The sequence below is a fragment of the Sabethes cyaneus genome, chromosome 2 (assembly GCF_943734655.1).
Source record: "Sabethes cyaneus chromosome 2, idSabCyanKW18_F2, whole genome shotgun sequence".
Taxonomy (NCBI): domain Eukaryota; kingdom Metazoa; phylum Arthropoda; class Insecta; order Diptera; family Culicidae; genus Sabethes; species Sabethes cyaneus.
In genome coordinates, this window is record NC_071354.1 from 180,194,664 (window position 1) to 180,213,713 (window position 19,050).

Here is a 19,050-nt window from a genome sequence, read left to right on the forward strand (position 1 = left end):
AGACAAAAGACAAAAGACAAAAGACAAAAGACAAAAGACAAAAGACAAAAGACAAAAGACAAAAGACAAAAGACAAAAGACAAAAGACAAAAGACAAAAGACAAAAGACAAAAGACAAAAGACAAAAGACAAAAGACAAAAGACAAAAGACAAAAGACAAAAGACAAAAGACAAAAGACAAAAGACAAAAGACAAAAGACAAAAGACAAAAGACAAAAGACAAAAGACAAAAGACAAAAGACAAAAGACAAAAGACAAAAGACAAAAGACAAAAGACAAAAGACAAAAGACAAAAGACAAAAGACAAAAGACAAAAGACAAAAGACAAAAGACAAAAGACAAAAGACAAAAGACAAAAGACAAAAGACAAAAGACAAAAGACAAAAGACAAAAGACAAAAGACAAAAGACAAAAGACAAAAGACAAAAGACAAAAGACAAAAGACAAAAGACAAAAGACAAAAGACAAAAGACAAAAGACAAAAGACAAAAGACAAAAGACAAAAGACAAAAGACAAAAGACAAAAGACAAAAGACAAAAGACAAAAGACAAAAGACAAAAGACAAAAGACAAAAGACAAAAGACAAAAGACAAAAGACAAAAGACAAAAGACAAAAGACAAAAGACAAAAGACAAAAGACAAAAGACAAAAGACAAAAGACAAAAGACAAAAGACAAAAGACAAAAGACAAAAGACAAAAGACAAAAGACAAAAGACAAAAGACAAAAGACAAAAGACAAAAGACAAAAGACAAAAGACAAAAGACAAAAGACAAAAGACAAAAGACAACGAACAACGGACGAAAGACAACGGACAACGGGCAACGGACAACGGACAAAAGACAAATGACAAAATTCAAAGAACAAAGAGCAAAGGGCAGAGGACAAAAGACAAAGGACAAAGAACAAGAGTCGAAAGTAAAAAGTCGAAATTCAACACTCAATAGTCAAAATTCAAAGTCAATAGTCAAAAGTCTAAAGCTAATAGTTACTTCGAAACTCTAAGGTCAAAAATAAAAATCTAAGGACAACTGTCAAAAGTCAAAAGTAAAAAATTACCTTCATTTTTTTGGGTGACAATAAAGTCACTTTACTTTTTCTTTACGTGAAGAGTAAATGTTTAATGTGACAAATCAAAAATAAGATGGACTGCAAAACTTGATCTTAGACTAAAAATATCGACTAAGCGAGGGTGAGAGTCGAACTCATAGCTCTCAATCTCTAGTTGAGCGTGTTGTTTAATCAATTACACCACCAGGTCGTCTGATATCTTACAGTCTAACATCAAATTTTATTGCGTTATCGAACTTTGTGATTTTATCACGCATTTACACAACGGGAGTAATATTTGCCGACTCGTTTTGTTCTTGCCACCGCAGGGTGCTGTTGATGGGACGGCAACCACGATTCACCGTTCTCATTTGCTAACCAAATAGCAAGCCAACCCATCAGCCAGCATGTCAAAAGTCGAAATCAAAAGTCAAAAATCAAAACGAATCAAAAGTAAAAAGACACAAGTCGAAAGTCAAAAATTCAAAATCTCAAAATCAAAAATTAAAGGTCGAAAGTCGAAACTTAAAGCTAAAGCTTGATAATTAAAAATTGAAAGTCAAAAATCAAGAGTGTGCTCTTGATCAAAAACTCTAAATATTGAGCTCTAAATTCTAAATTCTAAATTCTAAATTCTAAATTCTAAATTCTAAATTCTAAATTCTAAATTCTAAATTCTAAATTCTAAATTCTAAATTCTAAATTCTAAATTCTAAATTCTAAATTCTAAATTCTAAATTCTAAATTCTAAATTCTAAATTCTAAATTCTAAATTCTAAATTCTAAATTCTAAATTCTAAATTCTAAATTCTAAATTCTAAATTCTAAATTCTAAATTCTAAATTCTAAATTCTAAATTCTAAATTCTAAATTCTAAATTCTAAATTCTAAATTCTAAATTCTAAATTCTAAATTCTAAATTCTAAATTCTAAATTCTAAATTCTAAATTCTAAATTCTAAATTCTAAATTCTAAATTCTAAATTCTAAATTCTAAGTTCAAAATTCTAAATTCTAAATTCTAAATTCTAAATTCTAAATTCTAAATTCTAAATTCTAAATTCTAAATTCTAAATTCTAAATTCTAAATTCTAAATTCTAAATTCTAAATTCTAAATTCTAAATTCTAAATTCTAAATTCTAAATTCTAAATTTTAAATTCTATATTCTAAATTCAAAACCCTAATTCAAAAACCAAAAGTCAACAGTAAAAAGTTGAAATTCGAATGTCAAAAACTAACGTCAAAAGTGTATAGTTCGAAGTCAAATCAAAAATCGGGTGTCAAAAGTTAAAAGTCTGAAGTCAAATCGAAAGTCAAAAACTAGAAATCAAAACTCAAAAGTCTTAAGTCCAAAATCGAAAGTTAAATGTCTAAAGTCAAAAGTTAGAAGTTAAAATTTTAAATTAGAAGTTAGGCCATTAAAATATTTAAAAAGTTTTTGTTCTTCCGGTGTTGGCCAACCGGAGGGGAGGGAGGGCGGTCGAAAAAAACAGAGATTTTTTAAATCGAGCATGCGTTTTTAGCAGTTTTACTTAAAGTTTAAACGTGAAAACTAAATCTATTCTTTCTTTTTATATATCCTTTATTATTTTCCATGCAAAAAAATACGAATAAAAAGACAAAATCGAATGAAAATTTTTTTTGCCGATTTTCGGAAATTCCGTTCTTCGAAATTTCCATTTTTATTCCGTGTTAGAAGCGTTAATACTCATTTTTCGAATTTTTAGGCTGTAGAGCCCACAGACAATTGATTTTATAAAAATATTTTGACTCTATTTTTTTGCTTCCCCGATTTTTATGCCTATGCCAATTTCAAGGCGGGGTGGTGACAAAAACTTTAAAAATAATTTGTAATGGCCTTATAAGCCAGAAACTACTAAGTCAAAAATCAAGTCCAAAAAGTTATAAACCAAAAGTCAAATGTCAGTAGTCAAAAGTTTAATGTTAAGAACCCAAAAGCAAAAGTCAAAACTTAGAGTCAAAAGTCAAGTGTCGTCAAAAATGTCGCAAGTCAAAAGCCAAATTCAAAAGCGCAAGTCCAAAGTAAACGTTTAGAATGGGAAACAGGAAAGTCAGAAATCAAAAATCGAAAATTAGAAGTCCAAACTCATAAGCCAAAATAAAAAACCGAACTCAAATGCCGAAAGTTAAAAGCTAGAAATGGATGGGGCCAACAAAACCTAGAAACAAAAGCTAGAAAGTTCAAGTTCAAAGAACATCAATTTAAATGTCAAATCAAATGTTAAAAATTGAAAGCCAAAACTCAAAAAGCGTAACATCAAAAGAAATAATGATTGAAAATAAAAGGTTAAAAGTTAGAAACCAAAAGCGAGAAATTGCAAGTTGATAACTCGAAACCAGCAGTCACAAGTTGGAGGATAAAAGTTGAAAGTTAACAACCAAAATTAAAAGTTTAATGTCTGAAATCAAAAATCAAAAATCAAAAGTCAAAAGTCAGAATTTGAAAGTTAGAAGTAAAATAATAGAAATTAAAAGTTGGCAGCGGCAGAGTTAGAAACTAACAGTTAGAATTGAAAAGTTAGAAGTCAGAAATGAAAAGTTAGAAGTCAGAAGTTGAAAGATAAAAGCAATAAAGTTAATAAAAATCAAAAACCCAAGGTTATTAACCTTAAGCCAAAAATTCAAGAGTCCAACTTCAATTGTTCAAACATAAAATTTGAAAGTTAAAAGTTAAAAGTTAAAAGTTAAAAGTTAAAAGTTAAAAGTTAAAAGTTAAAATTTAAAAGTTAAAAGTTAAAAGTTAAAAGTTAAAAGTTAAAAGTTAAAAGTTAAAAGTTAAAAGTTAAAAGTTAAAAGTTAAAAGTTAAAAGTTAAAAGTTAAAAGTTAAAAGTTAAAAGTTAAAAGTTAAAAGTTAAAAGTTAAAAGTTAAAAGTTAAAAGTTAAAAGTTAAAAGTTAAAAGTTAAAAGTTAAAAGTTAAAAGTTAAAAGTTAAAAGTTAAAAGTTAAAGGATAAGCAAATAAACAAAAATTTAACTAAAAAGATGTAACCTGAACATAAACTGAATTGTAAAACTGAATTCAATGTGTAGAAAATCGAAAGATGATATTCGAAGATCTGAGAATGGAAGATGCTAAATGAAATAAGGTAAATAAAATTTAAAAAGTAACGTCCGGCTTTGACGTTGAAAGGGTAATAGGAAGAGAGTCTAGTTACGGGATACGAACAACAAAAATCTAAATCAACAACAACAACAACAACACGAAAACAAAAGACATGAATCGAATGAAAAAGATGTACAGATAGAAGTCAAAAGACATAAGTTAAATTACAAAACTCAAAAAATTAATGCTGACTGCCTGCAATCGTTTAAAAAAGAAGATCTACGACTCTGCAAGTGGATTTACCCTTCTAAACAAGACCAGAATTTCAATATTAAATTGCCATCAAAATTCAGCTCTATCGCAATTAGTCTTTCTATCTCTCGACATCAATACTATCTAAACCAGAGCAGTATCAGCTTCCCATTTCCCAAAAGTTAGAAATAATCGTGAAAAATGTCACACGCCGAAAAAAAAAGTTACGAAATCAATAAGTTACAGTTTTCGCACTAACAATTGCATCGTTCATCGTTTGAACTGAATAAATGAAAATTATACTTTTGTATTATGAACGGGAAACGGGAGTCACGTCTCACATTCCCCGCCACAGCGCCGCGCGTTGCACGCTCCCCAGGGGAAAGTAGCCAGAGAACCGCAATATCGCTTCAATATACTGGTCAGCTTGCAAAATAAACATGCAACAAAATGCTCTGAAAAACTATAGCAATACCCAGTGAAACGAATCCGATTGCAGCGGGCGTGCATCCGGCGGAAAATCAGAGTGGAAACTTTGCTGGCCACGAGAATTCGATGCAATAAAAAGCAAACCGGCACTGCTTGTGGCGGAGCGATTCGCGAAAAAAATATTACATCGAACGTTAGAAAGCGTTTTCATGTAGACTCGGTTTGCCTTCCTTCGTCCCATCTCTCCTCCCACTGCACTGGTCGATGTGGGTTTTATTGTTCGCACCAGTTTTTGTGTTTTATTTTGTTTAATTAATTTATTATTAAAATAGTTGAAAATTATGGCGATGCAAATTTATGCCCTGCTGGGCGCTTTTTGAAGTCCGCTCATCGGACGGCCGGCCACTTCCATCGGGTGTTCACGAAGAGTAAACTTTGAATGGCGAAACACTATAGTATATATTCGGAACTATGTATTTATGCTCTATGAATTATGACTCCGGTCAGAAAGAAGCCGAAAGTCGGCCTTTGTTCCGAGGAGAGGTGTATTTGTTTCAAGCGCTCAGTTTGCTCGAAACGGACAGCACAATGGGAAAAGGTCTTCGACGGAGTACAATTCCGTGTAATGGAATTTTGGATCCTTTCTGGCGAAGGACGTGAGAAAGCGTAATTTTCGCAAGAGAAGAATGCTACTGATCTAATGAGGGGAAGTAAATGCAGACCGCATAGTAGTAAAAAAAGTTAATAATAGAGAACATGATCTAGTTCGAAGAGAGGAAGGAAAACTGGCAAGGTTTGGCTTGGTTTAATGCTTTTCTTAACTATCATAAGAAAATTGTATGATGTTGAATTTTGCTCTCCAGGCAATTTAAAGCGTACAATTTAATTTCGAACTTGCACTCAAGTATGAATTTGATTGCATGACATTTTCAAAGTTTTTATTAATAGGATCATTCAATTTAAATTTATTCCATTAGAAGCAATACAATTTTGTCACTCCAAAGACTGCAATGTAGTCTGGCTTTACTGCTCGTGAAGGGAAGTACTTACAGTTAACAATAATTTATACCAATAATGCTACGGCAACCTAGCTTCATAAACATTGATTAGTATCTACTACTCAGCACTGTAATACGACATAAACATCTTTCGCTTTGAAGAGGGAAAACGAAATGGGATTATCCGGCAGAGGGCACGCCTTGCGAACCGACCAATATTAAAGCAATAAAAACCGTTTGCCTTTTGAACGTTTCACAGAAAGATCAACTCAGGAAGCTGAAGCTAGGAAAAACCTTTCCGTTTTTCTTTGAAGAGGGGCATCCTCGTGTCGATGAAGTGCCAAATTCTGGTTTATAATTTTTTCCGGCAGCAATATCCGGCAAAGCTACAGACACAATCTGTGAAAAATTTGTTCACATCAATTCAAATTTATTTCAGAGCTAAATGCAGAGGAAGGCAGATGTTTCCTCGGTATGCTGTTAGCCGTTACAAGCTGTGGAAGCCAAATCATTAGTACAGCTGGGGCAGTGTATGAGGAGCATAGTGCCAACCTTATTACAAAGCTAACCCGGTACCCCGGCTGGTCAGTTATTTATGGTGCGAGCCTCAAATAAACAACTGAAAAATCGTTGGTAATCTATCGCACTGTCATTTGAGCTGCCCGGGCTTTTTGAAGGTACAAAAATAAACGGATTGTTCGGAAATCGAATCGAATCGAACATCATTATACTTGCTGTTACAAATTGGGTACAATCCTTTTCCTTCATAAAACTATTGGAGGATACGCATGGTAATTAGTGTCGACCAGACCAGTTTAACGTAAGCTAAAAGGTTCGTCAGAGTGAATGTAATTTTTTATAGAATGTTGAAAAGCGGCCTTCTGGCCTTCATAAAGTTTTCGAAATAAACAGCATGGACTTTTCCCTTGTTACGAAACCCCATTCATGGCTCGCCGCGTACAGCACATACGATGAATGCCTTGACCAGTGAGAGCCCTATCATTACAACTTTCCCAGTTGTAGGGTAGGTATTAAATCATAAAACTGGTAATTCCTCTCATGGTACATGCAACTATTGTTTAAGTGGTCGGAAAATTACCAACAATAAAGTAGAATTGTTTTCCTTTTCTACTTTCTCTCGTCCGTAATTGTGCTGCTCAGTTCGGACCGGCTACCGAATGCACTGCTCAGCACACGCTCCTCGGTAGGTACGTAGATCGTGATAAAGAAACGACCGGTTCAATTGTGTAAGCTGATTGAAAATGATTCAACTCGAGCGAGCTTCTTCTATAGCATTTTTTCCCTTTCGTTCCGATCCTTCCGAAAGAATGTTGCTGTACTCTGCCGTGATTTGTGGCGCGGAACACAGCAAACACATACAATCGTTCAGGTCCTTAACCGTAGTAGTGTGTTCTAAACGGGTTTCTTGGAAATTGCATCGATGAGGATGTTGTTCCAGCTTCTTATTTGAAGCATCCGGTCGATGCGATTCCGGTCGTAAAAATAGTTATGCCAACTATCAATCGACTGAAGAAATGGGACCGAGCTATTTGTTTATTCGAAAAGCAAAACCAATCCTAGGTTCAACGTTCCCAAAAAGAGTTAGGTTCAGTGAACTTTCTGCTTGATTCGTAAATTAGGCCATTACAAATATTTTATAAAGTTTTTGTCCTTCCGGTGTTCGGCCACTGAAGGGGGGGGCGAAAAAAACAAAGTGAATTTTTTTATCGAGCAAAAAAACAAGGGTCCTAAGCATTTTTATTTAAAGTTTAAACTTGAAAACCTAATCTATTTTTGCTTATAATATATACGTTATTATTTTCAAGGCAAAAATCTACGAAAAAAGACAAAAACGAAGGAAAATTTTTTTGGACGATTTTCGGAAATTCCATTGTTCGAATTTCCATTTCTGTTTCGTGCTAGAAGCGTTAACTCAACTCGTACACTCATTTTTCGAGTTTCAAGCCAATTTCCAAGGGGGGGGGAGGGGGGGTTGAGAAAACTTTAAAAATAATTTGCAATGGCCTTACTAATGTATTACTAAAACGCTTGAAAAAAGAAATTGAAATTATTCAGAGCAAACTTCTTTTGAACAGAACGATTCATTATTTTAGCAAGACCCCAAATTTCGCAAAAAATAAATAAATACGACTACGATAACCCGTCGTAGTTTTGCCAGAATGTACGAGTAAGCATGTTCTACGACAAAACTAAGTCCTGACGCTACATTACGAAGGAATTTGAACCATCTTTTGACCATTTTGACCATCTATCACATTGAGGCACACTATTCCTGGTGCCGGTGAGGTTCTTGAAAAGAACAGATTTCACAGTACAGTCGTCTGGCATCCTTGCGACGCGACCGGCAAAACGCAATCTCCCGTCCTTCGCCAGGTATAGATAAAATCTTTACAAGTGCTGCCTGCAACTCGTGGTTCATATGCCTGCGCCATACCGTCAAAAATAGTGCGTAACATTGGCGTAGCTAGGGGAGGTACCCCTAGCTTCATACGAAGCTAACATTGTACATAACCATTATTAAAAAGATAGTTATATACGCAGTTGAAGCCGGGATGCTGCTCTCGGAGTACATGCGCGCCATTGTGTTTGAGCAGAAAGTGCTGCAGACGATATTTGGCGGAGTAGAAACTGAAAGCGGAAAGTGGCGGAGACGTATGAATCACGAGCTACAGGCACTGCACAATGGGCAAAAATGAGCACGTAATCCCAAGTATTAGAAGCCGCTGGTTTGGAATCTTACAAGATACCTATTATTATGTAAAAAATGCGGGAAATCGATTGGTGATGGTTTCATCCTGCGCAGGCTTCGAGAAGTGGTGCATTTTGCCCTATTTTCCCTAAAAATCATGATAAAAACTAATTAAACAGTACAAAAAACTTATTAGCCGTCCGTGAAACGAGCTCAAATAGCTTCCAAATTTTGTCAAAACATCAGAAGAATCAAATCCCATCCATTCCATACTGTGCGAAATGCAGGTATAGTCCATTTTGCCCAATTAGGGTGGTTCACAAAATTTAAAAAAAAATTTCGTTTTTTTACTTGTTTCATTGGGGTTTTTGTTTTGGAGATGGCAAATTTTGTATTTGCCGTTGAAAGCATAAAAAACTTGTATCATAATGCATTAGGGTGGTTCACAAACCATAAAAAAAATATTACAAAAAAAAACTTTAGTAAATTGCGATATCCACTAAGCTCGTTCAAACTATAGAATTAGCTTTTCGAAGCGCCATCGTAAGGTATCTTCACTATATAAAAATAAATTCAAATCGGTTCAGTAATTCAACAGTTACGAATTTTTAAAGAAAGAAAATTGGTCAAAAATGATGATTTTTGGCATCACCCTAACTCAGAAAAAGACACCCTAAGCGCCAAGTAAAAAGTCAGGGGTCTAAAATTTTCCGAAAAGAAACAACTACACAAAATTTGACACCCCCGAGCATTTCTAATTAGGACTTTCGTGGAATTCTACTCTGGAAGAGAAAATCATTCCTTCATGTAAGAAATCACTTCTAACCCTCTAACGGGCAACGTCGTAAAAACGATGCGATCAAGCTAATGACTGTTTTATCATGAAAGTACACTAAAAAAAGACGCTTAAGTTCTGATTTTCATGCAAAAATAATTATCTGGAGAAGCGCCAGGTTAGAAAAAGTCCAATTTCTCTTTTTTGTTTTTCAAGTCTAACGCTCTACCCAGATATTTTTTCAGCTCAAATACATTACAAAATTGATATAAAGCATGAAATTTACTCATAGAAAATTTTTAAGGTCAATCACTTTGTTCTAGATGTGGTTTTTCATCCAAAGTAAAAAAGGAAATATTCGCGCATTAATGATTTTCGAAATTTTTCGGAATTTTTGTTTTTGAAAAATGATAACTTTTGAATGCATAGTCAGAATGTTGTGATAGCGCTACAAAAGCGAAGGCCATCTACAGGCGGCCTTACCCGTTAGAGGGCTAATATACCCGCCAAAAAGTCGATATTACTTCCTTAGCGCAGCAAAGCGCAGAAAGCCACCTAGATTTCCAAAAAGTAGAGAAAATTTCCTATAAGATACATTTAACGTGATCGTTTTCTGACGTTTCCCGCCATACTTTCTTGATCGCTGAATATTGGTGTTGAGTTTCCCATACATTTTGTATGGAAGAACAAAATATCATTCTTCAACATGTTCAACTTCAGACATTTGTCAAAAATTCATTTTAACTTCAAATTGGCTAGAATTTTCAGGTTAACCTCCCAAAGTATTCCAGAAAATGATAAAAATATAATAATGGAAAAAACTTGAAATTGAATTTTTGACTTTTGGCCAGCTTTGCGCCATAGTGCGGTGGTGCAGACACGTCATGAGGATGCCGGACGACAATGCAACAAAAATAGTTCTCTACAACATCCCAACCGACACCAAGAACAAGGTTGGTTCTACTATTGATGAAGGGACGGTAGGGGAAAGAAATGAAAATTTTTGGTGAAGGAGGGGAAGAGCGGAAAGGAAAGAAGGTGGAGGGATATTGGTAGCTACGCTTGACAGGTAGTCATTTTGACTCCTACCTTTTGTCCAATGCTGGAAGGTGCATGATTCGAACCAAGCTATAATCTGAGATTATAACCGGATTCGAACCCACAACACCCGCCAGGACATGTGGTTCGCTGGTACTTTCCCAAGTAGCACTTGTAACTAATCATAAAAATAAAAAAATACAAAAAGGTTGCACAGCAGTTACATTTAGGATACTTGTAACGAGTTAGGTTACATAAAATTAAAAATAGTTACTTTTTAGTTTTGTGGTGACAAAAATCTCAAAAAGTTACCAGTTAGTTACCAAATGACCAAATTGAAACCTTTTTTTCGAACTGTCAACACCTTGGCCGTCAAAAAACAGTCACCTTTCAGTTACGAGTTACCAAATAGTTATCAAGTGACACAAATGAAACCTTTTTCCAAACTGTTTTCAACTTGCTGGTCGCAAAACAGTTAATTTTCCGTTACGAGCAGTTACGAAGTCAAAAAAAGTCGGCTAGTAACATTTTCGCAACGACTTGTTGACTGTTGTAAACACAACGGATTAAGCAAAGACTAGATCTCAAGAATTTTACTAATGGTAAAGATAAACAATTGGTACACGGGTTGTAAATGCTCTTGTAAATGCGTTTATTTACTTAATTGATGGTACTTGGAATCTTCTCCGCACAGACATTGGTATTAAGTAAACAAATTTTGATTATTCTCAAACGTCAAAACGATCAAGTTACATCGAAACGAAACCGGCAATGAAAATAGGTTACAGTGTAACTTAGAAATGACGACATAAGAAATAAGTGACCACAATAGATTTGATACCGTAACCGATAGCGTAACCAGGTCGAAGGCTAAGGTTACGTGCATCTAGAATGTAACTGAAATGTAACCTTCTATGATTAACACTGCTGGTAAACTGTTTTACTCAAACTGAAACTATTCTTTGATATTAAATGAACACTTCTTTTCACAACAATCACTAAAAAACACCTTTTCCCGATATCTATGGACAATGTCTGCTTAAAATCATTTCATGTAATATACCGAAAACGATACAAAACTTCAAAACTTTTATATTTGTACATATTGGTTTTACAAAAAATCAATTTTTCAAAGAAGTAAGTAACGAAAAGCTAGATTAAATAAAAGCGTGTGAATTTTTCAAAGCTAGAATCATGCATTTCACCATAAATTTGAAGCTGCATTAAAATTTGTGTTTAAATAACAAGCAAAATTTATACACTCTTCTATATTCAACAGTTAAATTTACTGCTTGACGTTGACAGCCATAGATTGAAATAATAAACCTGCTGCATTGTTTTCGCTATGCAATAAAAGTTTCAAGATAACTAATTTGCCACCAATTGAAAGTCAATTTACAGTTTATGTGTAACTTCAATAGTAACCATTTTGTAACTATACATGTTACATATTGGTTATTGAGTAACTGTTAATGTAACCATATTTAGTTACATAAGTTGCGCTATTTCGGTTACACAACTGTTATATTTTAGGTTACTGTAACCGAAGTTTTACATTTAAATTTGTCGGATATCAGCCGCTGCGACTCAATTGTGACAACGTGTGCTACTTGGGTTGTCCAGCGCCTCTATGGTTCAAAGGTACAAACTTGAGCAATCTTTGTTACAGCAAGGCGCCGCCGCGATCCTCAACGTTCTCGAGCGACCGTTGGTGAAGTAGAGGGCGCCGCTGGAACCCACGTTCTCCAGCAGTCATTGTCGAAGTAGGGGCGCCACCGGTGTTCTTGAACTCCTACAGTGGTCGTTGTCGAAGTAGGGGAGCCATTGGAACACTCGTTGTCATCCATCCAGCGGTCATTCATATGCTACGAAGTGCTGCCGGAACTCTCAAAGTCCTTTTGCGGTCGGTCGATGCTGTTCGGAGCACCAAAGAAACTCTCGTCGTTCTTGACCAGACGTCGTTGAAGTAGGGGTCGCCTCTGAGATCCTCGACCTCCTCCAGCGAACGTCATTGAAGCAGGTTGTTTCGCCGAGACTCTCAACGTCCTCCAGCAACTGTTCTTATGCTACGAAGCGCTACTGAGACTCTCGAAGTCTCTTACTATCGGTCGGTTACAGTTGGGATGGCGACCATCACCGGTACTCTCGCAGATCGTTGATAAAGAAGGGAATGCCACCGGGGCCCTTAGCGTCATACAGCGGTCGTTTTCGAATCAGCGGGTTCCGTTGAGACTCTCGTGGATGACAGCGTTCGTTGTAGAAGCAAGAGATGCTGCCGGGACCCACGTCGGCTTCCAGCGGCCGATGTCGAAGCATACGGTGCATGAGACTCGGCCCTAGGACCCTCGGATCAAAAGTCGGATTTTCAGGATACTGTATATACTTTCTAATATCGCCCGCTCAATCTTACAACTAGGTATCTATATCTAGATGGAAATCGTGTACAAGATGCTCAGTTGTTATATTAGGCGGGTGATATATGAAAAGCAAAAAATTCTACAAATACAACTCAATGGTCTCAAATTCGCAAATCTTGGCCGATTTGGTTGAAATTTTGACCAAAGGGTTAGAATTGAATACAAAACAAGTGGTTTTGAACTGAGGAATGTGGGTCATTTTTAAGGTCACTTTAAGGACCCCTAAGGGGAAAAATATTAAATTTTTTTGTTCTTTTTTATATTTAATTGGAAAAATCTCGTCAAATTTTTGTAAAACCATCGTGAATATATTCAGGAAGCTTGTCCTATAAGCTTTCCAAAAATTTATGAAAAACTTAAAATTACTTGGAAAATGAATGAGTTATTTATGATAGTATGTCGACACCTAGCCAAAAACCGTTTTTTTGCAATAACTTAAAATTTTGAGGGTGTCAGGAAGATTAAAATGTGTTTTTATAATGTACTAGGTGTGACTAAGAACGTGCACTTGGTCATTTGAGAAGTATTTTTTCCGTGTAACGCCGTGAAATAGTTCTCATGCATTATCTGCCATAACTATTCGTGCTCGACAGTATCGTATGCTTCCCGGAAATCCACAAAAATATGATGCGTAGGCATGTTGTACTCTCGACTTTTCTGGAAGATTTGTTGGAGTGTGGAAATTTAGTGTGTGATGATGTCTGGATATTGGGGATCTACGACGCAACAAGATCTGGGAGATCGTTTTGTAAGCGGCGTTGATTAGTGTAATGCCGCAGAAGTAACAGCAATCGAGCCGATCACCCTTTTCATAGATGGAACAAACTACACTTCTTTGCCATTTTTGAGAGTATGATCGTGAGTCGGTCCTTTCCGGCGGCTCTATTATTCTTCGGCTGGCCGATTTTATGCCGGATTTCTTCGAGATCGGAAACCGGTGCGCCATTAACGTTTATCTGCTTCTATTACATCGCCTTTGAGATGCCCATCGAAGAACTGTTTCCATCTGTCAACCGGCTCACGCTCGTTTGCGACCATGTTTTCCTCCATGTCAATACACATATCAAGCTTCGGTGTGTATCATTTACGAGATATGTTTACCTTCTCATAGAACTTGTGCGTCTCATTAGGCCGGGATAACTGTTCCAACTCTTCACGATCCCTGTTCTCCTTCTGGCGCATTTTCCTCCTCAGGGTTGTGGTCAACTCATTCCGCACTGGTCGATACTTGGCCAAATTCTTCCTCGTGGTAAAGTCTAAATAGTTTTTCCAAACTCTTTTTGACGTAGGACTACGTCTTACTTTAATAGGGTGGCATGCTAGAAAAGCAAAGATGACCGTGACACGAAAAAGTGATAGATTTTGAACGCTTATAGCTCAGCCAATTCTGAATATATTTTTATGTTTCGCATACCATTTGAATCCCAAAATATGTGTACAGTTTTTAATAGAAGATTGTATTTTGCAAGTAACATCTGGAATTTCTACGTAAAGTTGAACAATTTTTCAAAATTCACTACAGTATTTGTTTAGTTGTCGCCATCATATGAAATTGTTATTAATAACATATAATCAATTTAAGGGAGAAGCGAGTGATTTTATACATCTGATTTCACAATGTCTCAATTGCTCCAAACAAAATACATGCGCAAATTCCGCAAACGAGTCCGTGAGGATGCAATATTAACTGTAACGGCTAAGAGGTCAGCGTTGACGGTGGCATAGCGCTGTAAACTCTACTGTTTGAGAAAAAACAGAAATCGTAAGTAATGGTTTTTAGTAATGTCAATAACATATTATTATGAACATATACGTTTTTGGCAATCCATACCAAAAGTTCGAAATAAAATTATTTAGCAAGATAGTATTATTTACTCAACGCTATTATACGTCACGCCTAGATAATATGGTGTGAAAAGTTTTCTAAAACTTCAAGGTTTCTTCTCAAAAATTTGACTAACGTGGTTCCACGCCAGCTACGCGGGTGTGTCTGGAACTTAACCTGTCGGATTAAAAGTTAAAGTTGATTTAAAGTTGATATAGTACGTATAGATTCATGTTTCTCATGTCAGAATTTGCTCAACTGTCTAGTATAAACTATATATAAAGCGAAAATGCTCGCAGCATAGAAGATAGCTTGAGTACTGAAAAGGGAATTTACAACAAATGGTGAGTTACATTACTTCAATTATGGCATACAATTTGTTCTAAGTATAACATTACTGATGCGTATATGTGATTGAGACCAATCAAAATCACAACCACTAATTTGGTCCAACAACTACCAATCACTTAACGCAACCCCATAAAATATAATTTTGGAAATATGACACGATTACTTCCGACAAATACAGACTATAAATTTTAGTTTCACATAACAAGCAATTAAAATTAAACAATAAATATTTCACAATGAACAGTTTGTTCATTATCGTAACTGTTAATCACACCGTGGCACTAATGCGTAATTTAAATTAAACAAAATATTTATGCCCCAAAGCCGTCCGATTATTTTATCCGTCATTGTTATCTATGACATAAGCCAGAGCTGGTTGCTAACAAATTCATTTCCCTTTTTCAGCTTGGCACACTGGTTCCGATCGCTACGCCAGCACCTCCAACAACCACGGTAATACCACCCCCGCGGCCGGACCTGCAAGCCTCCAATCTAATTAACAACATTCCGCAGCCCGTCGAGGGACCGACGGTAAGTTAACACTTGGAATAAATTTTTCATTACTCTCGACTCTCTTTTGAATTACGGATGCAACTAACCTTCAAGCCAAAGTTTTTTTTTCACCCTCTTTTCACCATGGTGTCGATAAAATAATGCAACCCCTCTTTCCAACGGAACTCGTATTCGCGGAAAATCCCTCCTTCCAGTCCCGGTCCAAACCGTACCAACCAACCAGAAAATCCATTTTTCACTACGGCAGGCAACACTCGGGACAGCATTTCGATTTCAGCATACTTATGGAGAGAAAAAAAAGCTCAACATTACACCGCGAGTTGATGGTCTTTCCAAATTGTACCATTTTGCATTGCTTTCTCGTTCGGTCACCGACCCACCTCGGGTACCGGCTTTTCTGATAAAAAACAACAGTAACATAAAACTTCCGTATATACGTTCGCGTAGCATTCGCGGTTCGGCGCGCGTGGCCATCCAACGAAGAAATTTACGACACAAAAGCTGTCATTGAAATTTATGTTTCATTTTTCTGGAATAATAATCCAATATTTATAATTTAAAACGTCTCTTCATTATCGTCCTGGTCGCTCGAAACAGTCAGATCTGCCAGGGTCCGTGTTCGCGCCGCGCCGTTGGTTGTGTGCATAGAATAACGAAAACAGCAGCCGTAATTCGCACTGCCAGCCGCGGTACATGGTATGGCACAGCAATGGTCCTGTGTTATCTCTCGTAGATCTTGTCTGCTGGTAGCTAGTAGCGGGGAAAATGCCACGATAAGCCGCAGCAGATAATGTATTTTCACCATTTTGTCGATTCCGACCGCTCGTTGTGATTTTTCACAATTCTGCCTACCACTGCCAAGTGCCAACCACTTCTATTCGCAGATGCGTACGTCAAATATCAAATGCCTATCCTACTAAGAATAGATGGTTGTGTTTGGTTATTTATTACCTTTCACTGAGTACTTTACATACCGATGAAATACTGTTTAAAATTATGTTGATTTTTCCACTTGCTAAAAAAATTATCGGTTGACTAATTTTTGAACAGAGTGATTGTAACAATAAATACAAATACGGAACTACCTATTATCTCTCGAGTGAGAATTAAACAAAGTTGACGAATTATCATGGTTGACAAAACATGTTTTCTTTCACCCCAACGGAACTGTGTAGAGGACCGGAATCGAGCAAACAAATTTAACACAAGTTGTTCATGTTGTTCCATTCTTTTCTTTCTTTCTCCCACGCCATCTCTTAACCTGCTCGACCAATTGTCCTGGTAAAACACTAACCAACGACCCACTATTGCGCATATTGTTGTACATATTTACACTGCACAGTTTACGGCGTCCCCGGAATATGAGTCGGTAAATATTTCCTGAATGATTCCAACCGTGCCACAATCGCCCTCAATGTGTAGTTGTATTTCCTTGCTTGCATCACTTTTTTGCTTTCTCCTGACATATGTTTTCAACCCACTACCTGTTGTAATACAAAATACTGCTCCATGTTCGATGTTTTCCGTTTTCAGTTACGCTTTCACGTGTGCTTTCCAGTTCCTTTGTTTAGTGTTGGCTTTACTATCCTGCTTACCACCTTAGTTTCACATTCTATGCAGATACTTTATAGAATAAATCATCAATATGTATCTATCGACGGGGAACAGTATTCATGTTCATTTATTCATACATCTATCGCGTTGCAAGCGGTTACAAACTTATCAAACTTAACGACTCCTGTTTGCCCCAAGGAAATTGTTAAAACTTTTGTTCCGAACAGCAATGTAACACTGACAACGTAATTGTCTCAACTCAAATTCAACTAAACACGAAATTTGCCACCGCTTGATAACCGGCAGGAAAATAATAACGAGAAACTTTTCACCGCACCTCCGTGACAAAGCGCGAGAAACGACAGAGCGAGCAAAAAAACAACAATTGAAAAATATACTCTGCCCGGAAGCACAAATAAAGCCTAAATCCCACAAAATCTGACAACCGGTCAAAACTTTTTCTTCCACGCCGAGCCACGAATGTATGCCGCTCGACAACGGCGACAACGACGGCAACGACGACGACGACGTCGACGGACGAATTGTAATTTATGATAATAAACGATAATTTTATAGCCGACATAATTTTCCAACCCGAGCGAGCAAAGCTTGAAGCTCAAAATAACCGAGCTCTCCGCACTAGTTGCCGCGGAGGCAAGCTTCACACTGAACGCTTTGACGCGGAGGGGACGATATTCCGCAGACCGCAAACCGTACCACCGGATCGACCAACCAACCTCTCGCACTCCCTAAACATGCCATACTGACTTTTAAAATAATAGTCATTTCTGTCCGTAGATGAACTGAAATTGTTTTCCGGCATTTTGCAGTTTGTTCTAGTCCCGTTGTTGTACCTCGGCAACTTTCCCTGCTGAGAGGGGGGCGAGGGGGAGAAGTGAAAAAAAAGTTTCGACCCAGTGTGACTCCTGTCGGCACTGCAGGACGCAACTCAGACCGATATTCGGTCCCCTCCTCATCGGCGGATCGGTCGGGCCATCACAGCTAAAGCTTTTGACACTTTCCGGCGGTTCATTTCATAGTTTTGTAGGGCTTAATTGGGCAAGCGCTTGGCTGCAGGTTATGCACTATCGTGGGACAAACTGGACGAACAGAAGTCAACTGTGAAATGCGATAGGAAAGTTTTCTCTGAAAGACGTCTGGCACGGTTTCTGGACATTTTAATAGTCCGGCGATGATCATTTGCTCGAAGAAATTTAATATACTCTTTCTCAGGCTAACTAGGTACTGCTTGAATACTAAGTGGAAATTATTCCATTCGACGAAACTGATCTTCAAATCGATGCAAATGATGAATAATTTGGTGCCTTGCTGGCATTCAAAAATATGTGTGAAAAATAGTAAATTATCAGACACTAAACCTGTTTAAGGAGAACAGAGTCGTCATTGATATCATGAACTTCAGAAGTAGTTTCTTTCTATAGAAACAAAAATTGTGTTCATGAAAATATGTTTTCTGTATTCTGGTTGGGCAAGGAAAATGAAGTGAATAAATTTTTGAAAAAAAAAATTTGTGCCTCAAAACTGTCTCCGAAATTCGAAAAGTGAGGGACGACTCCTCTCCTCTGAAATACGAGAATAACTACGTTAACGTAATTGAATATCTGGTATATGTCGACTGGTATTTTATACATATCACATGATTGGGATGCTGGTCGTTCAATCGTTTAGACTTTGCTTTTCACGCTAATCTTTCGATCCCAATTTGAATCTTCTTCAAAGCTTCTATGATTTGTTGTTGTCAAAAATTGTTTTGTTTGTTACTTACAAACTGTTGATCGTTTTTGTCTAACAACTAATCTGTTATTGATTTTATCTGTAAAATATAATTCAGTGGAGACGCACGGTGTTTTTCTTAACTACAAAGAAACGAATATTTCATACAAAGGAATAGACGTTTCTGGTTTATTTTAGTTTGATTTAGTTTGCTTGTAGCTGAAAAAACACCATGCGTTTCCTTTGCAGGGGAAAAAATAATTGTAAAGATGATATTTCTTTTATTATTAACTACGTCCGATGCATCGACTAAAATAAAGAAAACTGTTACGTGCGAAC

The 19,050-nt window shown here is 36.6% G+C and overlaps 1 protein-coding gene across 6 annotated transcripts in view; it reads left to right on the plus strand.

Moving 5' to 3' along the window:
- The window catches only part of LOC128738885 (collagen alpha-1(XVIII) chain), a 591,219-nt gene that overhangs the window by 546,427 nt on the left and 25,742 nt on the right, over positions 1 to 19,050 (plus strand). For 5 of the 6 annotated variants that reach the window (XM_053834344.1, XM_053834349.1, XM_053834347.1 and 2 more), the window contains 2 exons: positions 15,316 to 15,441; positions 16,766 to 16,792. In XM_053834344.1, coding sequence (XP_053690319.1) covers positions 15,316 to 15,441; positions 16,766 to 16,792 — 153 coding nt within the window. The remainder of the gene's footprint in view (positions 1 to 15,315; positions 15,442 to 16,765; positions 16,793 to 19,050) is intronic. The other variant, XM_053834348.1, reaches the window with a different exon arrangement.